Source organism: Salmo salar, chromosome ssa19, assembly GCF_905237065.1.
Source record: "Salmo salar chromosome ssa19, Ssal_v3.1, whole genome shotgun sequence".
NCBI classification, from domain to species: domain Eukaryota; kingdom Metazoa; phylum Chordata; class Actinopteri; order Salmoniformes; family Salmonidae; genus Salmo; species Salmo salar.
The window spans coordinates 76756385-76775361 of record NC_059460.1 but is presented as its reverse complement, the minus strand read 5'-3'; the positions used below and the strand labels follow the sequence as shown (position 1 = coordinate 76775361).

At 42.0% G+C, this 18977-nt stretch overlaps 1 protein-coding gene across 4 annotated transcripts in view; it reads left to right on the top strand.

The window, feature by feature from the left end:
• Positions 1-3190: 3190 nt before the first annotated feature.
• LOC106579638 (guanine nucleotide-binding protein G(olf) subunit alpha) overlaps positions 3191-18977 on the top strand; it is a 68982-nt gene continuing 53195 nt past the window's right edge. Inside the window, exons 1-4 of one of the 4 annotated variants that reach the window (XM_014159739.2) lie at positions 3191-4047; positions 15508-15580; positions 16660-16714; positions 16935-17054. In XM_014159739.2, the coding sequence (XP_014015214.1) occupies positions 3618-4047; positions 15508-15580; positions 16660-16714; positions 16935-17054 (678 nt within the window). In that variant the 5' untranslated portion in view covers positions 3191-3617. Of the gene's footprint in view, positions 4048-14479; positions 15270-15507; positions 15581-16659; positions 16715-16934; positions 17055-18977 lie in introns of those variants that run through there. The other 3 variants (XM_014159740.2, XM_014159741.2, XM_014159742.2) reach the window with 3 other exon arrangements.

The following is an 18977-nucleotide window of genomic DNA, read 5'->3' as shown; positions in this document are numbered from 1 at the left end:
TCATTGGTCTAATGAAAGCTTCATGCCGCCAAAAAACTGAGCACGTCACAGAATGTGTTTTTTTGGAGAAAAAAAATTGAAAGCGGGACAAATCCATATATTAGCCACGTCATTGTTTAAGCCGCGGGGTTCAAAGCGTGGGAAAAAAGTTGCGGCTTATAGTCCGGAATTTACAGAGCTCACATTTCTATGTTCGATGTATTCAGATAAAGTCAAAACAGACATAAATATGCCCTTAAATCAGAATGTACTATTCTGCATTAAATAATGACTGTCTTCTGCATGGACATACAAACTTCTGAGCCTGACAGATTCTCTCCAGCGCAGTCTAAGGATGAAGGATATATAACCAAATTGAATCGTTTTTTGTTCGTATAAACATGTATCATATCTAGATATCTATTGGATCTTCCTGAAAGAGAAAGATACCCCCCCCCAGTGGATACATAGTGTTTTGAAATTAAAATTGTTTACCTATTAAGGTTACCCAGAGTAGCTAATGCTACAATTAGCTGCTAGAGAAAAAAAATTGCTAACGAAAGCTAGCTACATAACTAACGTTAGTTAGCTACACGCGCGTACACACCAATGATTAGCTAATCCCCAGCAGTAGCTACAGTTGAAGTCGTAAGTTTAAATAAACTTAGGTTGGAGTCATTAAAACTCATTTTTCAAATACTCCACAATTTCTTGTTAACAAACTATAGTTTTGGCAAGTTGGTTAGGACATCTACTTTGTGCATGACACAAGTAAATTTACCAACAATAGTTTACAGACAGATTATTTCACTTAATTCACTATCACAAATCCAGTGGATCAGAAATGTACATACACTAAGTTGACTGTGCCTTTAAAAAGCTTGGAAAATTCCAGAAAATGATGTCCTGGCTTTAGAAGCTTCTGATAGGTTAATTGACATAATTTGAGTCAATTGGAGGTATACCTGTGGATGTATTTCAAGGCCTACCTACAAACTCAGTGCCTCTTTGCTTGACATCATGGGAAAATCAAAAGAAATCAGCCAAGACCTCAGAAAATAATTGTAGACCTCCACAAGTCTGGTTCATCCTTGGGAGCAATTTCCAAATGCCTGAAGGTACCACGTTCATCTGTACAAACAATAGTATGCAAGTATAAACACCATGGGACCACGCAGCTGTCACACCACTCAGGAAGGAGACGCGTTCTGTCTCCGAGAGATTAACGCACTATGGTGCGAAAAGTGCAAATCAAATCCCATAACAACAGCAAAGGACCTTGTGAAGATGTAAAGGTACAAAAGTATCTATATCCACAGTAAAACGAGTCCTATATCGACATAACCTGAAAGGCCGCTCAGCAAGGAAGAAGCCACTGCTCCAAAACCTTCATAAAAAAGCCAGACTATGGTTTGCAACTGTACATGGGGATAAAGTTCTTACTTTTTGGAGAAATGTCCTCTGGTCTGATGAAACAAAAATAGAACTGTTTGGCCATAATGACCATCGTTATGTTTGGAGGAAAAATGGGGAGCCTTGCAAGCTGAAGAACACCATCCCAACTGTGAAGCACGGGGGTGGCAGCATCATGTTGTGGGAGTGCTTTGCTGCAGGAGGGACTGGTGCACTTCACAAAATAGATGGCATCATGAGGAAGGAAAATTATGTGGATATATTGAAGCAACATCTCAAGACATCAGTCAGGAAGTTAAAGCTTGGTCGCAAATGGGTCTTCCAAATGGACAATGACCCCAAGCATACTTCCAAAGTTGTGGCAAAATGGCTTAAGGACAACGAAGTCAAGGTATTGGAGTGGCCATCAAAGCCCTGACCTCAATCCTATAGAAGATTTGTGGGCAGAACTGAAAAAGCATGTGTGAGCAAGGAGGCCTACATACCTGCATCAGTTACACCAGCTCTGTCAGGAGGGATGGGCCAAAATTCACCCAATTTATTGTGGGAAGCTTGTGGAAGGCTACCCGAAACATTTGACCCAAGTTAAACATTTTAAAGGCAATGCTACCAAATACTAAATGAATGTATGTTAACTTTTGACCCACTGGGAATGTGATGAAAGAAATAAAAGCCTAAATAAATCACACTACTATTTATCTGACATTTCACATTCTTAAAATAAAGTGGTGATCCTAACTGACCTAAAACTGAGAATTTTTACTTGGATTAAATGTCAGGAATTGTGAAACACTTTAGCCAAATACATTTAAACTCAGTTTATGTAAACTTCCGACTTCAACTGTAGCTATCTAGGTAAATACATTTGGCCAACTCATTGTCTTCATCTCCCTTCTTAGTGGCTTATTAATGCCCCTCACAAACTATGATATCTAGCTATTTAGAAAGCTAGTTAACCCATACAGCACGTTAGATAGCTAGCTGATTTGCTAACTATGTTTTCCCGCCTTGTATCTAGTCTAGATATTTAGCTATCCACTTCTGTCTGTGTTGTAACGTTAGCTAGCATCTGCATTCTAGAGAGAAGTCTAGTTTGCGACCTGAACAGATTACAAAATGTTTAGAAAATTATTCCGACAAAAATGTGTAGTTACAGTCCCCACTCACGCTTGTCCTCAACCTTTTAAAAGTCGTCGCTGTGCTGTATGGCTACTGTGTGGTCGTGAGAGGAGTAAAAGGTGCAAATGTCTCCAAGTCGCGTGTCCCCCTAGCACTTGTGCAGTAACGTTGTCAAAGAAGAAATGGCGTTTAAAATATCTAATTCAAATTGTTATACATTCAGTTGTTAAATTGTGCACTCATAAGATTACAGGCTGTTTTCAGTCATATTCTGCCTGTCAGAACATGTGACAATTTAACAAGATAAATATTATTTTAAGATTATTTTACTGTGGATATATCCATTAAGACACCATAATGTAATCAATATAGGCAATGCAATAAATTATTATTTTATGGATCTCGTGTTTTCAATGAGCACAGTAAACTAGCGGATGAACTAAACATAGACCAGTTTGGGAAACTGCGACCAAGACAGACGGATCTAATAACACACGTAATTCTATGTCCATGGACGTCAGGTGCTGAGTGGAGTAGCTCTCCAGGAACAGGGTTGGAGAGCCCTGTTCTATAACGACATGCTGTTAAATAGGCTATATCTGTCGGTACAAACTTTGATTGAGGAAATGATGGCATCATTTACATTTTAAAAATGTGTCACTACACCACTGGATCCACTAACTCTGCTGGAATGCAGTCCCTACTCCTGCAGGCGTTGGGTTCTAGCTGGGCTTGGCTCCAGTGCTAGTGCGCATGTACTAATTGGCTCCTGAAACCGGAACTAGCAAGATGTCAGCCCCCACGAATCGCCGTATGGGACACTGAGTAGAGTACTTGAAAACAATGGTCGGCCATCTTGGAGGCTGTCTCTAGTTCTTATTATAGCTCAGCGGATCCAATTACGGCCTGACTGTCATTAACAGACGGGACAAAATGCAATATTGTCCAGAACCGTGATTAGATATCATCTCCAGTTGAAATTCCACACACATCCCAGGACGGGAAATACCGCAATGAGTACAGGAGGACAGGTGTCATCTCTTGAGGAATTTTTTGCTTTTCATCTGATTTATTCGTTTCCATTTTACTAAGGAACAAACACGACAATGGGACTGTGCTATAGCCTGCGTCCTAGTCTTGACGAACCCGGTGATAACGATCAGGCGGTGGACACCTCTATACCGTTACGCTCCAAGGACCTTGTTCACGAGGATACAGAGGCATATAATGACTTGTCACCGTGCCGTCGTTGTTTGTGTCACCGCAGGGGCCCTGGCAAAGGCAAACCATTTGCGGGAGATGCCGGTCGAGGGGACACGACTGACGGCGTGCCCATACAGAATGGGGGCGGTGGGGGAGCAGACCGCAGTCAGCGACAGCAATTGCTGCAGAAAACGCTCAGCAAACAGACAAACAAGGACAAAAAGTTATCGGAGGAGGTCAAAAAACAGGCGAAGAAAGTCAGTAAACAAATCGATCTAACTCTGAAGGAGCAACAACGGGAATACGAGCAGACTCATCGTCTGCTTTTACTTGGTAGGTGGGAGATGGTAAGGTTGGGGCCAATAAATTGACCAGCCAAGTGCTCTTGTGTATCACATTTCAGCCCTGAAATAACGATTCCCGCATTTAACATTTAATTTCGGATGTCCTGACTTAGGTCAGGTGCGAACGGAAGGCTGTAGGGTAGGCTTATGAGGTATGCTATGTTATCCTTCTGCAATCAACGTGCCACAAAATCAAACCAATGAGATATATGATTTGACTATATTAGCTCTATCAAATGGAACAGATTAGACGTATGGGTGTGAGTAGCTTCTGCCTATCATATCCGCATATCCAGTTCGATAACCTCTCAACCCTGGGCACAATTCGCGCGCTATCAAGATATGGTACACGTCTCGGGCAATTAATGCATGGGCTACCTCTAACACGTGGTGTCTTGATGGTCACTAGTTCTCCTCTACCAATTAATGAATCTGTTATATTCAAAATATGTAGCCTACCAGTGATGTACTTGGAGTTAAATGTAACAGGCCTACATAATGTAAAGGGGTCATCATTGTCAGTGCACCAATGCTATACAAGAGGCAACAGAAATAAAGAGACACTTCACCCAGCAACTTGAAATAATATTTTCAGTCACTGAAGCCCATAAAGATCATAATTATACCCTGAAGTTGTGGCAGAGCCTTATATTGACTATGTATATGGCTTAGCCTAGTGGTTAGAGCATTGGGCCAGTAACCGAAAAGTTGCTGGATCGAATCCCCAAGCTGACAAGGTAAAAATCTTTCTTTAAAAATATATATATTTAACTAGGCAAGTCAGTTAAGAACAAATTCTTATTTACAATGACAGCCTAGGAACAGTGGGTTAACTGCCTTGTTCAGGGGCAGAATGACAGATTTTTACCTTGTCAGCTTGGGGATTCAATCTAGCAACCTTTTGGTTACTGGCCCAATGCTCAAACCACTAGGCTGCCTGCTGCCCCTGAACAAGGCAGTTAACCCACTGTACCCCGGTAGGCTCTTTGTAAATAAGAATTTGTTCTTAACTGACTTGCCTACTAAAATAATAATAATAATAATAATTTTTAAATATAAGGCTCAGTGTTTCCCCTATATTCATTTAGCAGCGAAATCGTTGCCGCCACTCCCAAAAATATGATCATTGTTTGTAGAATTGCAAAAATAACAACTTCGAATCTTGCAATACAGACATTTGGAACATCGCGCTAAAACATGCATTCAAATTAATTAAATATATCGCCCAGCCCTACATGACAACATGCGTGCCACTTTTAAAGTATTTCAAACTTAATTTAAAACCAAAGAACACAAGACTACTGTAGCCTACCACATGCATCCACACAGATACTTTCATCCAGTCCCATGTATTCCAAATCAAGCATGGAATCAGTGCTTTCTAACAATGTCACAATGACAGCCCCTTGTGTAACCTAGCCTGGTCCCAGATCTGTTTGTGAAGTCTTGCCTTAATGTGACAATGATCATATCGGAGTTGGCAAGACTGCACTGACAGATCTGGGACCAGAATATGTGTAACCGTCACAGTGGTATCTCAGCATTCCAAAATTTTGTTTATCAAAGACCAAGAGGCACACATCAAATGCTGCTTAACTAGCAGTGGTAGTAGGCCCAGTGAATGTGACCAGCAAGTGTCCTGGAACGTCAGTCAGTCAGTTCCCCTTATAACCTCAGATGTAGTCTAGATTTCAAATGAGGGTAGCAATCTGTATTTGCTGTTTTTGAATCAAAAAGTAATTTGTTTGTCCAATGACAGAATTATCCTTTTTATTGACAGCGGGCAGTAAAGATCTGAAAATACTTGCTGACCATAACACTCACAACTATCACATGATAGTTGATGTTATTATACAGTGTAAGCTGTAGCAGTTTACTGCTGAAACGACAAGCACACTAGATTTGACACCATTCCGTTGCTTTTTATTTGGAAGGGAAGTCGAAGGAAGGTGAGAACTTCACTTAGGGTTATATGACTGGCGCCTAGCAACCAGAGGTATCAGGGTGTGTATTAGTCTAAGGAATTTAACGTTTAGGTAGGTCGGAGGTGATCACAGCTAACAGTCAGGTAATGTTTTGACCGTGTCAGACTCACAACAGCATCAGCACTGATTCTAATCAAAAGTGTGTGTGTTATTCACAGTCACACTGAGGCATCCTATTTAGAATGTCAGTCAGTTTGCCATGGTAGTTTAGTTTTATTAAAAGGCAATCAAAGTTTTAGGCCTACCAATGGCAATTTCTTTGAATGATTACATAAAAGACAATCGGCATCTTCTTGCGTAACCTTCAATCATCCTGAAGTATTCCAGCATTCTTGATGGAGGCTGATCATCATTGGGAGCGCAGGCATCATATGCCCAACACTCATCTGCTACATAACCCTTTCCACACTACTGAGCCAAGCTGAGCTGAGCCAAACCAAGCTGGACTGTGCAGGCCTGGTTATGTATTCACCATAGTTGCTGAAACTGAACAATGTGAAAAGAAAACGTCACAGTATGGTTCGTGTCAGCATAAAAGTGTGAAAATGGTACGTGACCTGTTGGTAGTTTGCTGCTATCCAATCTCTGGGCTATCCTATGTGCATCTGAGCCAATTTTCAACCCCCACATGTACTTCCAGGTGGGGGACCAAGGCCTCGAAAGCAGCCTCTGGGAAAACGGACAGAATTTTGAATACACACACACACACACACACACACACACACACACACACACACACACACACACACACAGGCGTGTCCAGATTCTACTACCCTGCTAGAACTCTATGATCATGTATTTAGGTACTACCCTTCACAGCATACACTTGCCCTGGCAGGTAGTATCACAGTTCTACAAATATGAATATTATACTTTGCTACTGCTAGAGTACTTTACTGCTGGCATGTTGGTCTGTTTATAACCAAATAAGGGCTGAGATGATTAGGATTAGTTCTATTCTCTCCTTGACCAACAACTCCTAACTCTTCTACTGTATGTACGTCTCATCCCATCTTATGATATCCTGTTTATTGAGAGTGAGGTCCATCCTTGTGTCAAGTTGCCATATATAGAAGCAAGTGGGAATAGTCCAAAGTCTGTGCTATTTTTGCTGCCGGTCCGTCCCATAAAACCTTCACTATCTTGCTTTCTCGGTCTCGTGGCCTGATTATGGCAGCCACGTTTTCAGGTATTGGGGTATTTCATTTCTGGGATGGCCAATGATAAGAGATAGAGGGAAAGGCTTTACCTTAGAGCACCGTATGTTCATTGCTTATTCATACAGCACGTATCCCTTAGTTATGACGATGGGAGAGTTTGAGTTCAAGTGGTGTGTGTGTGTGTGTACATACGTGTGAGTGTGGTGGAGCAAGTTTGTGAGGCAGCAAAAGGAAGTGTGCACATATGTGTACAGTGTTACATGTCTCTGTGTGCATGTTAGTTTGTTTGTGTGTTTTCTGCATGCTAAGTGGCAGGTTGGCTCTGTTATCATTCCATATCAGAGCAGCAGTGAGAGGCACAGAGCGAGAGAGACACTCTCCAGGAGGCTATTTTTAGCCCATATTCAGATAGAATCTGGGTTACGGAATTTCAAGAAATGGAACAGAGATGCTCTCAAGCAGGTTCAGGTTCTATCCAAATATGCATATGTTCTGAGGTCAGTGGGAAAATATCCTACGCCCTCAAGTAGCTGTGATTCACCTGAATGGATATAGCGGCCATCTTTTGAAAATGTAACACTAAAGTCATATATGTTGCATTTAACCTTCTACGTGAGTAAGAATTCCACAATTGAGAGCTCTTAAAAACATGATATCTTCAGGGTTAGGGTAGCCAATCAGTTCCGTTCTTCCCGTTTTCACCTAAGTGTAATATTCATTAAGGATCATTCTGAGGTAAGAACATGCCGTGTGAAAAGGCCAAACATGTCCCCAAAAGGTTTTATCTACAGTACCAGTCAAAAGTTTGGACACACCTACTCATTCAAGGGTTTTTCTTTATTTGTACTATTTTCAACATTGTAGAATAATAGTGAAGACATCAAAACTATGAAGTAACACATGGAATAATGTATTAACCAAAAAAGTGTTATATACACTGTTCAAAAAAATAAAGGGAACACTTAAACAACACAATGTAACTCCAAGTCAATCACTTCTGTGAAATCAAACTGTCCACTTAGGAAGCAACACTGATTGACAATAAATTTCACATGCTGTTGTGCAAATGGAAAAGACAACAGGTGGAAATTATAGGCAATTAGCAAGACACCTCCAATAAAGGAGTGGTTCTGCAGGTGGGGACCACAGACCACTTCTCAGTTCCTATGCTTCCTGGCTGATGTTTTGGTCACTTTTGAATGCTGGCGGTGCTTTCACTCTAGTGGTAGCATGAGACGGAGTCTACAACCCACACAAGTGGCTCAGGTAGTGCAGCTCATCCAGGATGGCACATCAATGCGAGCTGTGGCAAGAAGGTTTGCTGTGTCTGTCAGCGTAGTGTCCAGAGCATGGAGGCGCTACCAGGAGACAGGCGAGTACATCAGGAGACGTGGAGGAGGCCGTAGGAGGGCAACAACCCAGCAGCAGGACCGCTACCTCCGCCTTTGTACAAGGAGGAGCAGGAGAAGCACTGCCAGAGCCCTGCAAAATGACCTCCAGCAGGCCACAAATGTGCATGTGTCTGCTTAAACGGTCAGAAACAGACTCCATGAGGGTGGTATGAGGGCCCGACGTCCAAAGGTGGGGGTTGTGCTTACAGCACAACACCATGTAGGACGTTTGGCATTTGCCAGAGAACACCAAGATTGGCAAATTCACCACTGGCGCCCTGTGCTCTTCACAGATGAAAGCGGGTTCACACTGAGCACATGACAGACGTGACACAGTCTGGAGACGCCGTGGAGAACGTTCTGCTGCCTGCAACATCCTCCAGCATGGAAACCGGTGGGTCAGTCATGGTGTGGGGTGGCATTTCTTTGGGGGGCCGCACAGCCCTCCATGTGCTTACCAGAGGTAGCCTGACTGCCATTAGGTACCGAGATGAGATCCTCAGACCCCTTGTGAGACCATATGCTGGTGCGGTTGGCCCTGGGGTCCTCCTAATGCAAGACAATGCTAGACCTCATGTGGCTGGAGTGTGTCAGCAGTTCCTGCAAGAGGAAGGCATTGATGCTATGGACTGGCCCACCCGTTCCCCAGACCTGAATCCAATTGAGCGCATCTGGGACATCATGTCTCGCTCCATCCACCAAAGCCACGTTGCACCACAGACTGTCCAGGAGTTGGCAGATGCTTTTGTCCAGGTCTGGGAGGAGATCCCTCAGGAGACCATCCGCCACCTCATCAGGAGCATGCCCAGGCGTTGTAGGGAGGTCATATAGGCACGTGGAGGCCACACACACTACTGAGCCTCATTTTGACTTGTTTTAAGGACATTACATCAAAGTTGGATCAGCCTGTAGTGTGGTTTTCCACTTTAATTTGGAGTGTGACTCCAAATCCAGACCTCCATGGGTTGATAAATTGGATTTCCATTGATTATTTTTGTGTGATTTTGTTGTCAGCACATTCAACTATGTAAAGAAAAAGGTATTTAATAAGATTATTTCTTTCATTCAGATCTAGGATGTGTTGTTTAAGTGTTCCCTTTATTTTTTTGAGCAGTATATTTTATATTTGAGATTCTTAAAAGTAGCCACCCTTTGCCTTGATGATAGCTTTGCACACTCTTGGCATTCTCTCAACCAGTTTCATGAGGTAGTCACCTGGGATGCATTTCAATTAACAGGTGTGCCTTGTTAAAAGTTAATTTGTGGAATTTCCTTCTTATTAATGTTTGAGACAATCAGTTGTGTTTGTGACAAGGTAGGGTTGGTATACAGAAGATAGCCCTATTTGGTAAAAGACCAAGTCTGTATTATGGCAACAACAGCTCAAGTAAGCAAAGAGAAACAGAACAGTCCATCATTATTTAAGACATGAAGGTCAGTCAATCCGGAAAATTTAGTTCAATTTTTTTGTATATCGTTCAAGCCTGGGTGGCATTTCTCTGTTTGGTAATAGGAAAACTAGGACTATCATTCTCTTTACATTTTGGTCAGCAGACACTGGTCAGGTTATTGGGACAAAAACCTCCTCCTAACTACTGATCTCTGCTAACATCTTTTAATGTTCCTTGACGGCAACGTCCCTAATCAGTTTTCTCCCTCAGTCACTAGACCAGTAGATCTGACCTGGGAGTTTACTCAAAACCGGAGAAAATGATTCACTATATAGAGTGGCGAAGTCAGCAGCCAAACGTCTGGTGGTTACACTTAACTGGAGACATAAGTTACAAGGGTTACATATTGCTTTTATAATAGTGATGTAACAGATTATTTTTTTTGTGTGTTTGTCAACTGACTCATCAGATAAAATGTCACGAGGTAAGCAAGTTGGCTATCGTTAACCTTAGTTTATTTCCAGTTTATTACCAGTCCAGCATCCAGATATATTAATGACATCCGTTGCATAATTACCACGACATGTAGCTCTTTCTACAAAGGGTTCAAGTTAAGGTGACTTAATTATGGTGTGCTGTTTGTAAAGATATGTCATTCCTGGGAATGGTTTCACTTGCTCAGTCCTGTGTCCAACTCTGGCCAGACAGACAGTGGTGGTGATGACCTCATCAGACCTCTCTTACACCTACTGTTATCTGGGGAGAAAATGTGCGTCCTGTTTTCTGGCCATATTTTTACTCTCGCTTTCTAAATTGGGCCCCACCGTCCTGCGGATACTAGCCCGGGGCTGTCCAGCGGGATTTGAAAGTTCATCTTGAACAAAAACAAAAAGAAAGATCACACACCAGGAATGTGTGACAAAGGACAGTAATATCCCAAACTCACTCATTTTGGCCACTAGCCTACTGACAGACCGCACTGTTTTTAGCCTACTGACAGACCGCACTGTTTTTAGCCTACTGACAGACCGCACTGTTTTTAGCCTGCTGACAGACCGCACTGTTTTTAGCCTGCTGACAGACCGCACTGTTCTTAGCCCGCTGACAGACCGCACTGTTTTTAGCCTACTGACAGACCGCACTGTTTTTAGCCTACTGACAGACCGCACTGTTTTTAGCCTACTGACAGACCTCACTGTTTTTAGCCTACTGACAGACCGCACTGTTTTTAGCCTACTGACAGACCGCACTGTTTTTAGCCTGCTGACAGACCGCACTGTTCTTAGCCCGCTGACAGACCGCACTGTTTTTAGCCCGCTGACAGACCGCACTGTTTTTAGCCCACTGACAGACCGCACTGTTTTTAGCCTACTGACAGACCTCACTGTTTTTAGCCTACTGACAGACCGCACTGTTTTTAGCCTACTGACAGACCTCACTGTTTTTAGCCTACTGACAGACCTCACTGTTTTTAGCCTACTGACAGACCTCACTGTTTTTAGCCTACTGACAGACCGCACTGTTTTTAGCCTACTGACAGACCGCACTGTTTTTAGCCTACTGACAGACCGCACTGTTTTTAGCCTACTGACAGACCGCACTGTTTTTAGCCCACTGACAGACCGCACTGTTTTTAGCCCGCTGACAGGCCGCACTGTTTTTAGCCCGCTGACAGGCCGCACTGTTTTTAGCCCGCTGACAGGCCGCACTGTTTTTAGCCCGCTGACAGGCCGCACTGTTTTTAGCCCGCTGACAGACCGCACTGTTTTTAGCCCGCTGACAGACCGCCCTGTTCTTAGCCCGCTGACAGACCGCCCTGTTCTTAGCCCGCTGACAGACCGCCCTGTTCTTAGCCCGCTGACAGACCGCACTGTTCTTAGCCCGCTGACAGACCGCCCTGTTCTTAGCCCGCTGACAGACTGCTCTTCTCGTAGATGCACTCTCAACTCGCTTTTGCAATTTGCAAGTTTACCTGATCAATAGTAACCTGCGGATCTCCTGGGTCGAGTTCAGTAGGGCACACCGTAGCGAAGTGTTTTGGAAAAAGAAGTCTGATAAGTAACGCAAATTTTGGTTAAGTCCAGGTAGTCCCTCCCTGTGTCAACCCGTTTTCTTCCATTTGGTGCCTAAAGAATATGGCCCTGTACTGGGCCTGTTGGGAATCTCATATGGATAACTTTTAGAAAGCTAGTTAGCATTCCAGATATCTTCTTAATCTCTAACCATCTCTGTGTACTCACTGGAAACAGAAAGAATGCACCTGACTAAAGATAGACTGGAAACCTGTTTTCCAGTCTAAGGTAGCCTATGACCTGAACATATATTAACCTCATACCCAATACACTTTTATCCAGGTAACGAGGAGGAGGAGGGAGGGGGAGTCATACAATCATGGCTCTCTAGTAAAGGACCCCTGTTTTTCTTGACCATTTCCTTGTTGTAAATGCATATTGTCATCATGCATGCACACACACATTGAAGTGTAGTATTCATGCAAACCACAAGAGGGAGACAAAAGCCAATCTAAGACAACATGCAATGTGCTGATTTACATTGACACTGGCATTAAATAGATGTGTTTTGTTACTTAACTCCTTGTGCCAAACAGGAAAAAAACTTGGGCACCGTAGCACACATAGTTGTATCGAAAAAGGTGAACTAAAACCAAAATGAGTGACAGCAAAGATTGTCTTAACTTCCCATGACCACTGTAGGGAGACATACAGTACATGACTCACTTCTGAATACATCTCTCAACAGTGCACTCAACCAACACACATTAACAGTTAGGAAGCTCAGTGGGGTAAATTTGCATCCAGAGGAGCCACATGCTGGTCAACTCACCCTATAAGATCACATTTGCATCTTGTTTTCATATTTTGTTTTTGGTACTGGAAAATCTTTCAATTGTTCTGGAGGCTGTAATGTTCTCGCCAGTGACACATCACGACAGATAACCATCTGGTCTCGGTTGACAGTTTTCCTCACACTACTTTTGGTATAATCCATGTTTTGATATGAGGTCTGAATTCTGTTTTTGTCTTTTTTGGAAATCAATCAATCGTTCAATCGATGTAATTCATTCTAGTCCTTCTGAGTCTAGTTTGCCACTGAAACGGTCAAACACATCTACCCCACTTACTTCAGATCACAAAGTACTACTTTAATCAGTGTACCTGTTGTCTTTTCAATTAGTTCACTACATTTTATTGGGGTTTGAAAGGACTTCGTTAGTGATTCATTTCCACAACAATGCTTTCCTTTGAGGATGGCTTTTATTGGTTGTCAGAACATTTGTCTATTCATCCAACCTACCCTTAAAATGACCCAGAAAGCTCCTCCATCCTGTCATATTAGGAGGTTGTCTTGGGCTCTCACTCACTACATGGATATCTGCTGGGACACTGATATGCAAACTCCAACTTGTTTGAATATATTTCATTACATTTGCATTATGTCTTTTTTTTTCCTCAACGGTTGAGGTGCTTTTTCTGTTATAGTCAACCTTTACATTCTGTAATATTATTATTGTTTGCCGTTTTGTTTTGCTACAGATTGAAGATCATATACAGTAGTAGGCTATAGTAGGCCTATGGCAACTTAATACTTCAGAGAACTTTGAATAGCAGCCAACTATACTTTTTTTTTCTTTCTTATTTGTTCAGATTTTGTAACTGTGTTATCATTTGGTCTCGTAATTTCAATATGGTTTGTGTGGTTATGCGTCTGATGTGTGGCTTAGTGATATCCGTGATCCTTGGGACGTCCCTACCCTAAACGCTAACCTTAACCCCTACCCATACCCTTTCCATAACCCTTCCCACTGGGCATAGATGTCAAGGTATAGTTGTGGTTGACATTTGGTTGAGTTGTCAACTAACTTGAATTTAAAGTGAAATCAACAAAAAAATGCGCCATGCCATTGGATTTAGGTTAAAAGTTGGGTAAAAAAGAGACGAAATAACCTTATGATGTTGACTTTTTGCAAATCCAATCAGTTTTCCACGTGAGTTAACTTAAGCATTTGAAATTACGACTGCAATAGAGTAGGGATCCTGTATAGTGTGCAGACCTGTCTGGTCGCGCGCTCTAGTTTAGCTCCATTTACCGGTGTTTGCGGGCACCAGTGAAATGATTTACGCGCGTGAAGTGTATAAGGGAAACTATTTGTGGAAAACGCCATCAAGTGTCTGTCTGGTGCATCTTCTATTCTAGGTAGCCTATTCAATAATAACACAAATATAAACACGTTTTTGTCAACTATATTTAACTATATCAATTACCATTTTTTTTTATGTTGAACATTCATTAGGCTATCAGATGGGCCATTAGAGAGTTTGCAATACATTCATCAAGGCTTTGAATTATTCTCATGTTATTGCAGCCAATGTTTTTAATAGTGTAAATATGTAGGCTATATGTAAATACATGATATCATTAACATAATATATAGATAGACCCGCCCATTAAAGAACTAAAGGGAAGCCAATGCCCCTCTATAACAGAAAGAGGAAGGCAAATATACAAACCATATCAACGGATACTCTTAACTTTCCCTGGGGCCCCCATCCTATTGAAGCGAAAGCTTTTGACGCACATTTACTAGATTAACGTAGGCTGTCATTTTTGTTTGTTCTACCGGTAAAAATCAAGATAAGATCGTCGATAATTTTTTTTGTTAAACTGGGTATTCAAACAGTGGTATGGTGGCGCGCGCTTTGAGGTGTTTCTTATTCGGTTCTGTGTGATTTCCTGGTGCTACAGAGAGAGGCAGTGCTGAGTTAAAAAGACAGAAACACAAACAGCATTTTAGAAAGGAAAAATAGAGAGTGGGAAGCAGGAGCGAGAGAGAGGAGCAGTTGGCTGTCTTCCAGATTCAGCCCCGCTCCACTCTTTGCATATTTATGAAATTAATGTATCTTTTTGTTCTATTTATGATGCACATATTTATTAGAATCGACTGAATCTACTGGATTGGGTTTGACAAGGGGTTAAAACGAAATTGTAACGGGAAGGTTTTTCTCTGAGCGACGGAGAAGTGGCGCACGGATTTTTCGCCCCATTTGTTCTCATTTTATATTGAAAGAAGGATTTACATTAGCTGTTATTTTATACTTTCTGTTTACGAGAAGAGGTCAGCGGAAGATGGGTTGTTTGGGCAACAGCAAGACTGAAGATCAACGCATCGATGAAAAGGCACAAAGAGAAGCGAATAAAAAAATAGAGAAACAATTACAAAAGGAAAGACAAGCATATAAAGCCACACATCGACTGCTTTTATTGGGTAAGGTCCAGAAGGTGGATTTGATAAATGATATGTATCATGTATGTTTTCAGAGATTCGCACCCCAGCCCACATACGTTGACAGGTCTCGCAAGCGAGCGCTGACTGAATCTTCAGATGGATTGTAGCCTAATTCTCATGGATTTTAAACACCAGCATATGCGGCACCCAAGTATATTTTTTTATATTTTAGTGATATCTCCAGGTCCTTACGCTAGATCTGTGTTTTATGTCGAAGGGGCCGGAGAGTCTGGGAAAAGCACGATTGTCAAGCAGATGCGGATTCTGCACGTCAATGGCTTTAACGCAGAGTAAGTACACGTTCTTTCATATATTTGACCGCATTTACGTGCCAAATGTTGACGTATTCCTATTCTATGTGGATACTGTTGTGTATTAGAATATGTTTTCTTGTGGTCATTTCAATTTGTTCCATGCAAGATAAGAAAATGACCGAGTGTTGGTTAGACGTTTCTTTGCGCTGTAGCACTGCAGTGTCCATCGGGAGTCATCGGGCCCAATGGTTTTAACAACAGCATGGCGACCAGCCTGCTATGTCCAACTGATTTCTAATATCTGTCACAGAGATAAAGACGTCATATTATGTGGTCTAGATTCTGTGTGCCAAAACACTGCCAGATAAATGTTAGTCTTACAGTTGCTATTACATTATAATGCGCAAGCCAACAAAAACATCTAAAAACTGAATTCATTGGCTGAAAAAACGGTTATACAAAAGTAACGTGTGCAGTGGTATTTTACAACGATGCTGAAACAATGTATCTGTAAGCCTTTCTATGGCCTATAATATCCCATCTAGACTTGGTTACATTATCGTTTGATTTGGTTACATTGTGCAATGTAGTATAGTATTCTGTATAGACTGTAGAGGTGTAATTAATACGTTTTTTGAAAATCTGTCCCCTATTTATCTATGTAATAATATCTTTGATATTATTTCAGCAAATGGACCAAGAGACATATAGTCAATGCTTAATGTCCATCCACTTTTGTTGCTGAATGGTACAAATCTCTCAGAATATTGGTGTAGCGCTAACAGCCCACTGAATCAACTTGTTTCAAAATGACTTTGAACCAACGTGGAATAGACGTTTAATTATTGTCTGTTCCCAGTGGGAGGCTACTGTAATAGTATTAAAAAGTAAACTTTCAAATAATATTTTAGCCCAATAACATAATTTCTGTTAATTTACAAATGGTAAGTATGACCTAACAACCTATTATGTCTCTGATGGTTTACATTAGTGGTCTGTGAGACATCTTCTTTTTACAGGACAGCATAAAGGTTCCTTTAATGAATCCAGTCACCACTTTCCCACTTTTCATTAATACCTAACAGTCCTAATTGTATATGTTGTTTCTCCACCAGAGAAAAGAAACAGAAGGTCCTGGACATCCGGAAAAATGTGAAGGATGCCATCGTGGTAAGATGTAGGCTGTATGTAGGCTGTATGTAGGCTGTATGTAGGCTGTATGTAGGCTGTATGTAGCCTACTCAAATAAAAAGATGTGCTGAGATTTGTATGATATAATGTACATCGTCACACCCTCTGAGACTGTTTCCTGCAATCCCATTTGACTGAGACTGGCTTTTCCCATGTATCCGGCTTGATGTCTGTGTTTTTGTTTTTATCTGCTTTGTAGACGGTAGTTTCGGCGATGAGCACGTTAATACCCCCAGTTCCAATAGGTAACCCAGCGAACGAGTCCAGAATTGACTACATCAAAAGTATAGCACCTCTCTCGGACTTCGACTACACAGAGGTAAGGGGCGACTGTCTGTCAAACTCTGACTGATCTGTATATACATACATACATACATACATACATACATACATACATGGAGAGTGAGCTCTTTACAGCTTGTTAGTTATGCCCTGAGAAGCAACCTCGAGGTATTGATCAGGTCTTTGCTATTCATAGATTCATAGTGTATCCAACTCTGATTTGAATTTACTCATTCAGTGGACAATCAAATACAAATGTTGTCTAAGTCTATTTGTAGTCAGGTAGTTTAAAGTGGAGTCTGTTTAAATGCTGATGCCAAATATACTGTGACTATGAAAAAAGTTATCTAAAAAAAAGCCACATTCACTAGTGTCCACTAGCTCCATTTGCAATTTCTTCCTGGAGGAAACAACGAGAAGCGAGGGATTTTACGTTTGTTCTGAGAAATGTTCAGATCCTACATACAAAGGATAAGAGTCCATTCAAAACCATCACCTACTGGGACATAAGCTATATGATTAGGCAATTTAGAAATGAATTAACCATGGCAGGGTTTTAGTATATTTTTGAAGTTGTAAATGCTTTATTAAATTGTGAAATGTGTATGATTACCTGAGCTCTGCAACACGTTCTGCAAACACCCAGTAGTAAGCCACGGTGGAATTACCTTAGATGATTTCTTTACTTTGGATTTGATTGAAAGGGCCTGACGTGGGCAAATAGATGTCATTACTTCTGGTGTTTGCTTCCAGTGATATCGCCCAGCTATGAATAGAATTTTATGAGTACACAATAAAACAAATACTTTGCTATCTTTGACTACCTGGAAATATACACTACATGACCAAAATGATATAGACACCTGCTCGTCGAAGATCTGATTCCAAAATCATGGGCATTAATATGGAGTTAGTCCCCCCTTTGCTGCTGTAACAGCCTCCACTCTTCTGGGAAGATTTTCCACTAGATGTTGGAACATTTCTAAGGGGACTTGCGTCCATTCAGCCACGACCATTAGTGAGGTCGGGCATTGATGTTGGGCGATTAGGCCTGGTTCGCAGTCGGCATTCCAATTCATCCCAAAGGTGTTCGATGGGGCTGAGATCAGGGCTCTGTGAAGGCCAGTCAAGTTCTTTCATAGCGATCTTGACAAACCATTTCTGTATGGACCTTGCTTTGTGCACAGGGGCATTGTCATGCTGAAACAGGAAAGGGCCTTCCCCAAACTGTTGCCACAAAGTTGGAAGCACAGAATTGCCGTATGCTATAGTGTTAAGATTTCCCTTCACTGGAACTAAGGGGCCGAGCCCAAACCATGAAAAACAGACCGAGACCATTATTCCTCCTCCGACCAAACTTTACAGTTGGCACTATGGCTTTGGGCAGGTAGCGTTCTCCTGGCCTCTGCCAAACCCAGATTCCTCCGTTGGACAGCCAGTTGGTGAAGCGGGATTCATCACTCCAGAGAACGCGTTTTCACTGCTGCAGCGTCCTATGGCGGCAAGGTTTACACCACTCCAGCTGACACTTGGCATCTGCCATGGAAATCCATTTCATGTAGTTCGTGACGAAGTCTTGCACTGACGTTGCTTCCAGAGGCAGTTCTGAACTCGGTAGTGAGTGTTACAACCGAGGACAGCCTATTTTTACGCTCCACAGTTCGGCAATCAGTGGTCCCGTTCTGTGAGCTTGTGTGGCCTACCACTTCGCGGCTGAGCCGTTGTTGCTCCTAGACGTTTCTACTTCATAATAACAGCACTTACAGTTGACCGGGACAGTTCTAGAGGGGCAGAAATTTGACTATGACTTGTTGGAAAAATGGCATCCTATGACGGTGACACATTGAAAGTCACTGAGCTCTACAGTAAGGCCATTCAATTGCCAATGTTTCTCTACAGAGATTGCATGGCTGTGTGCTCAATGTTATTCACCTGTCAGCAACAGGTGTGGCTGAAATAG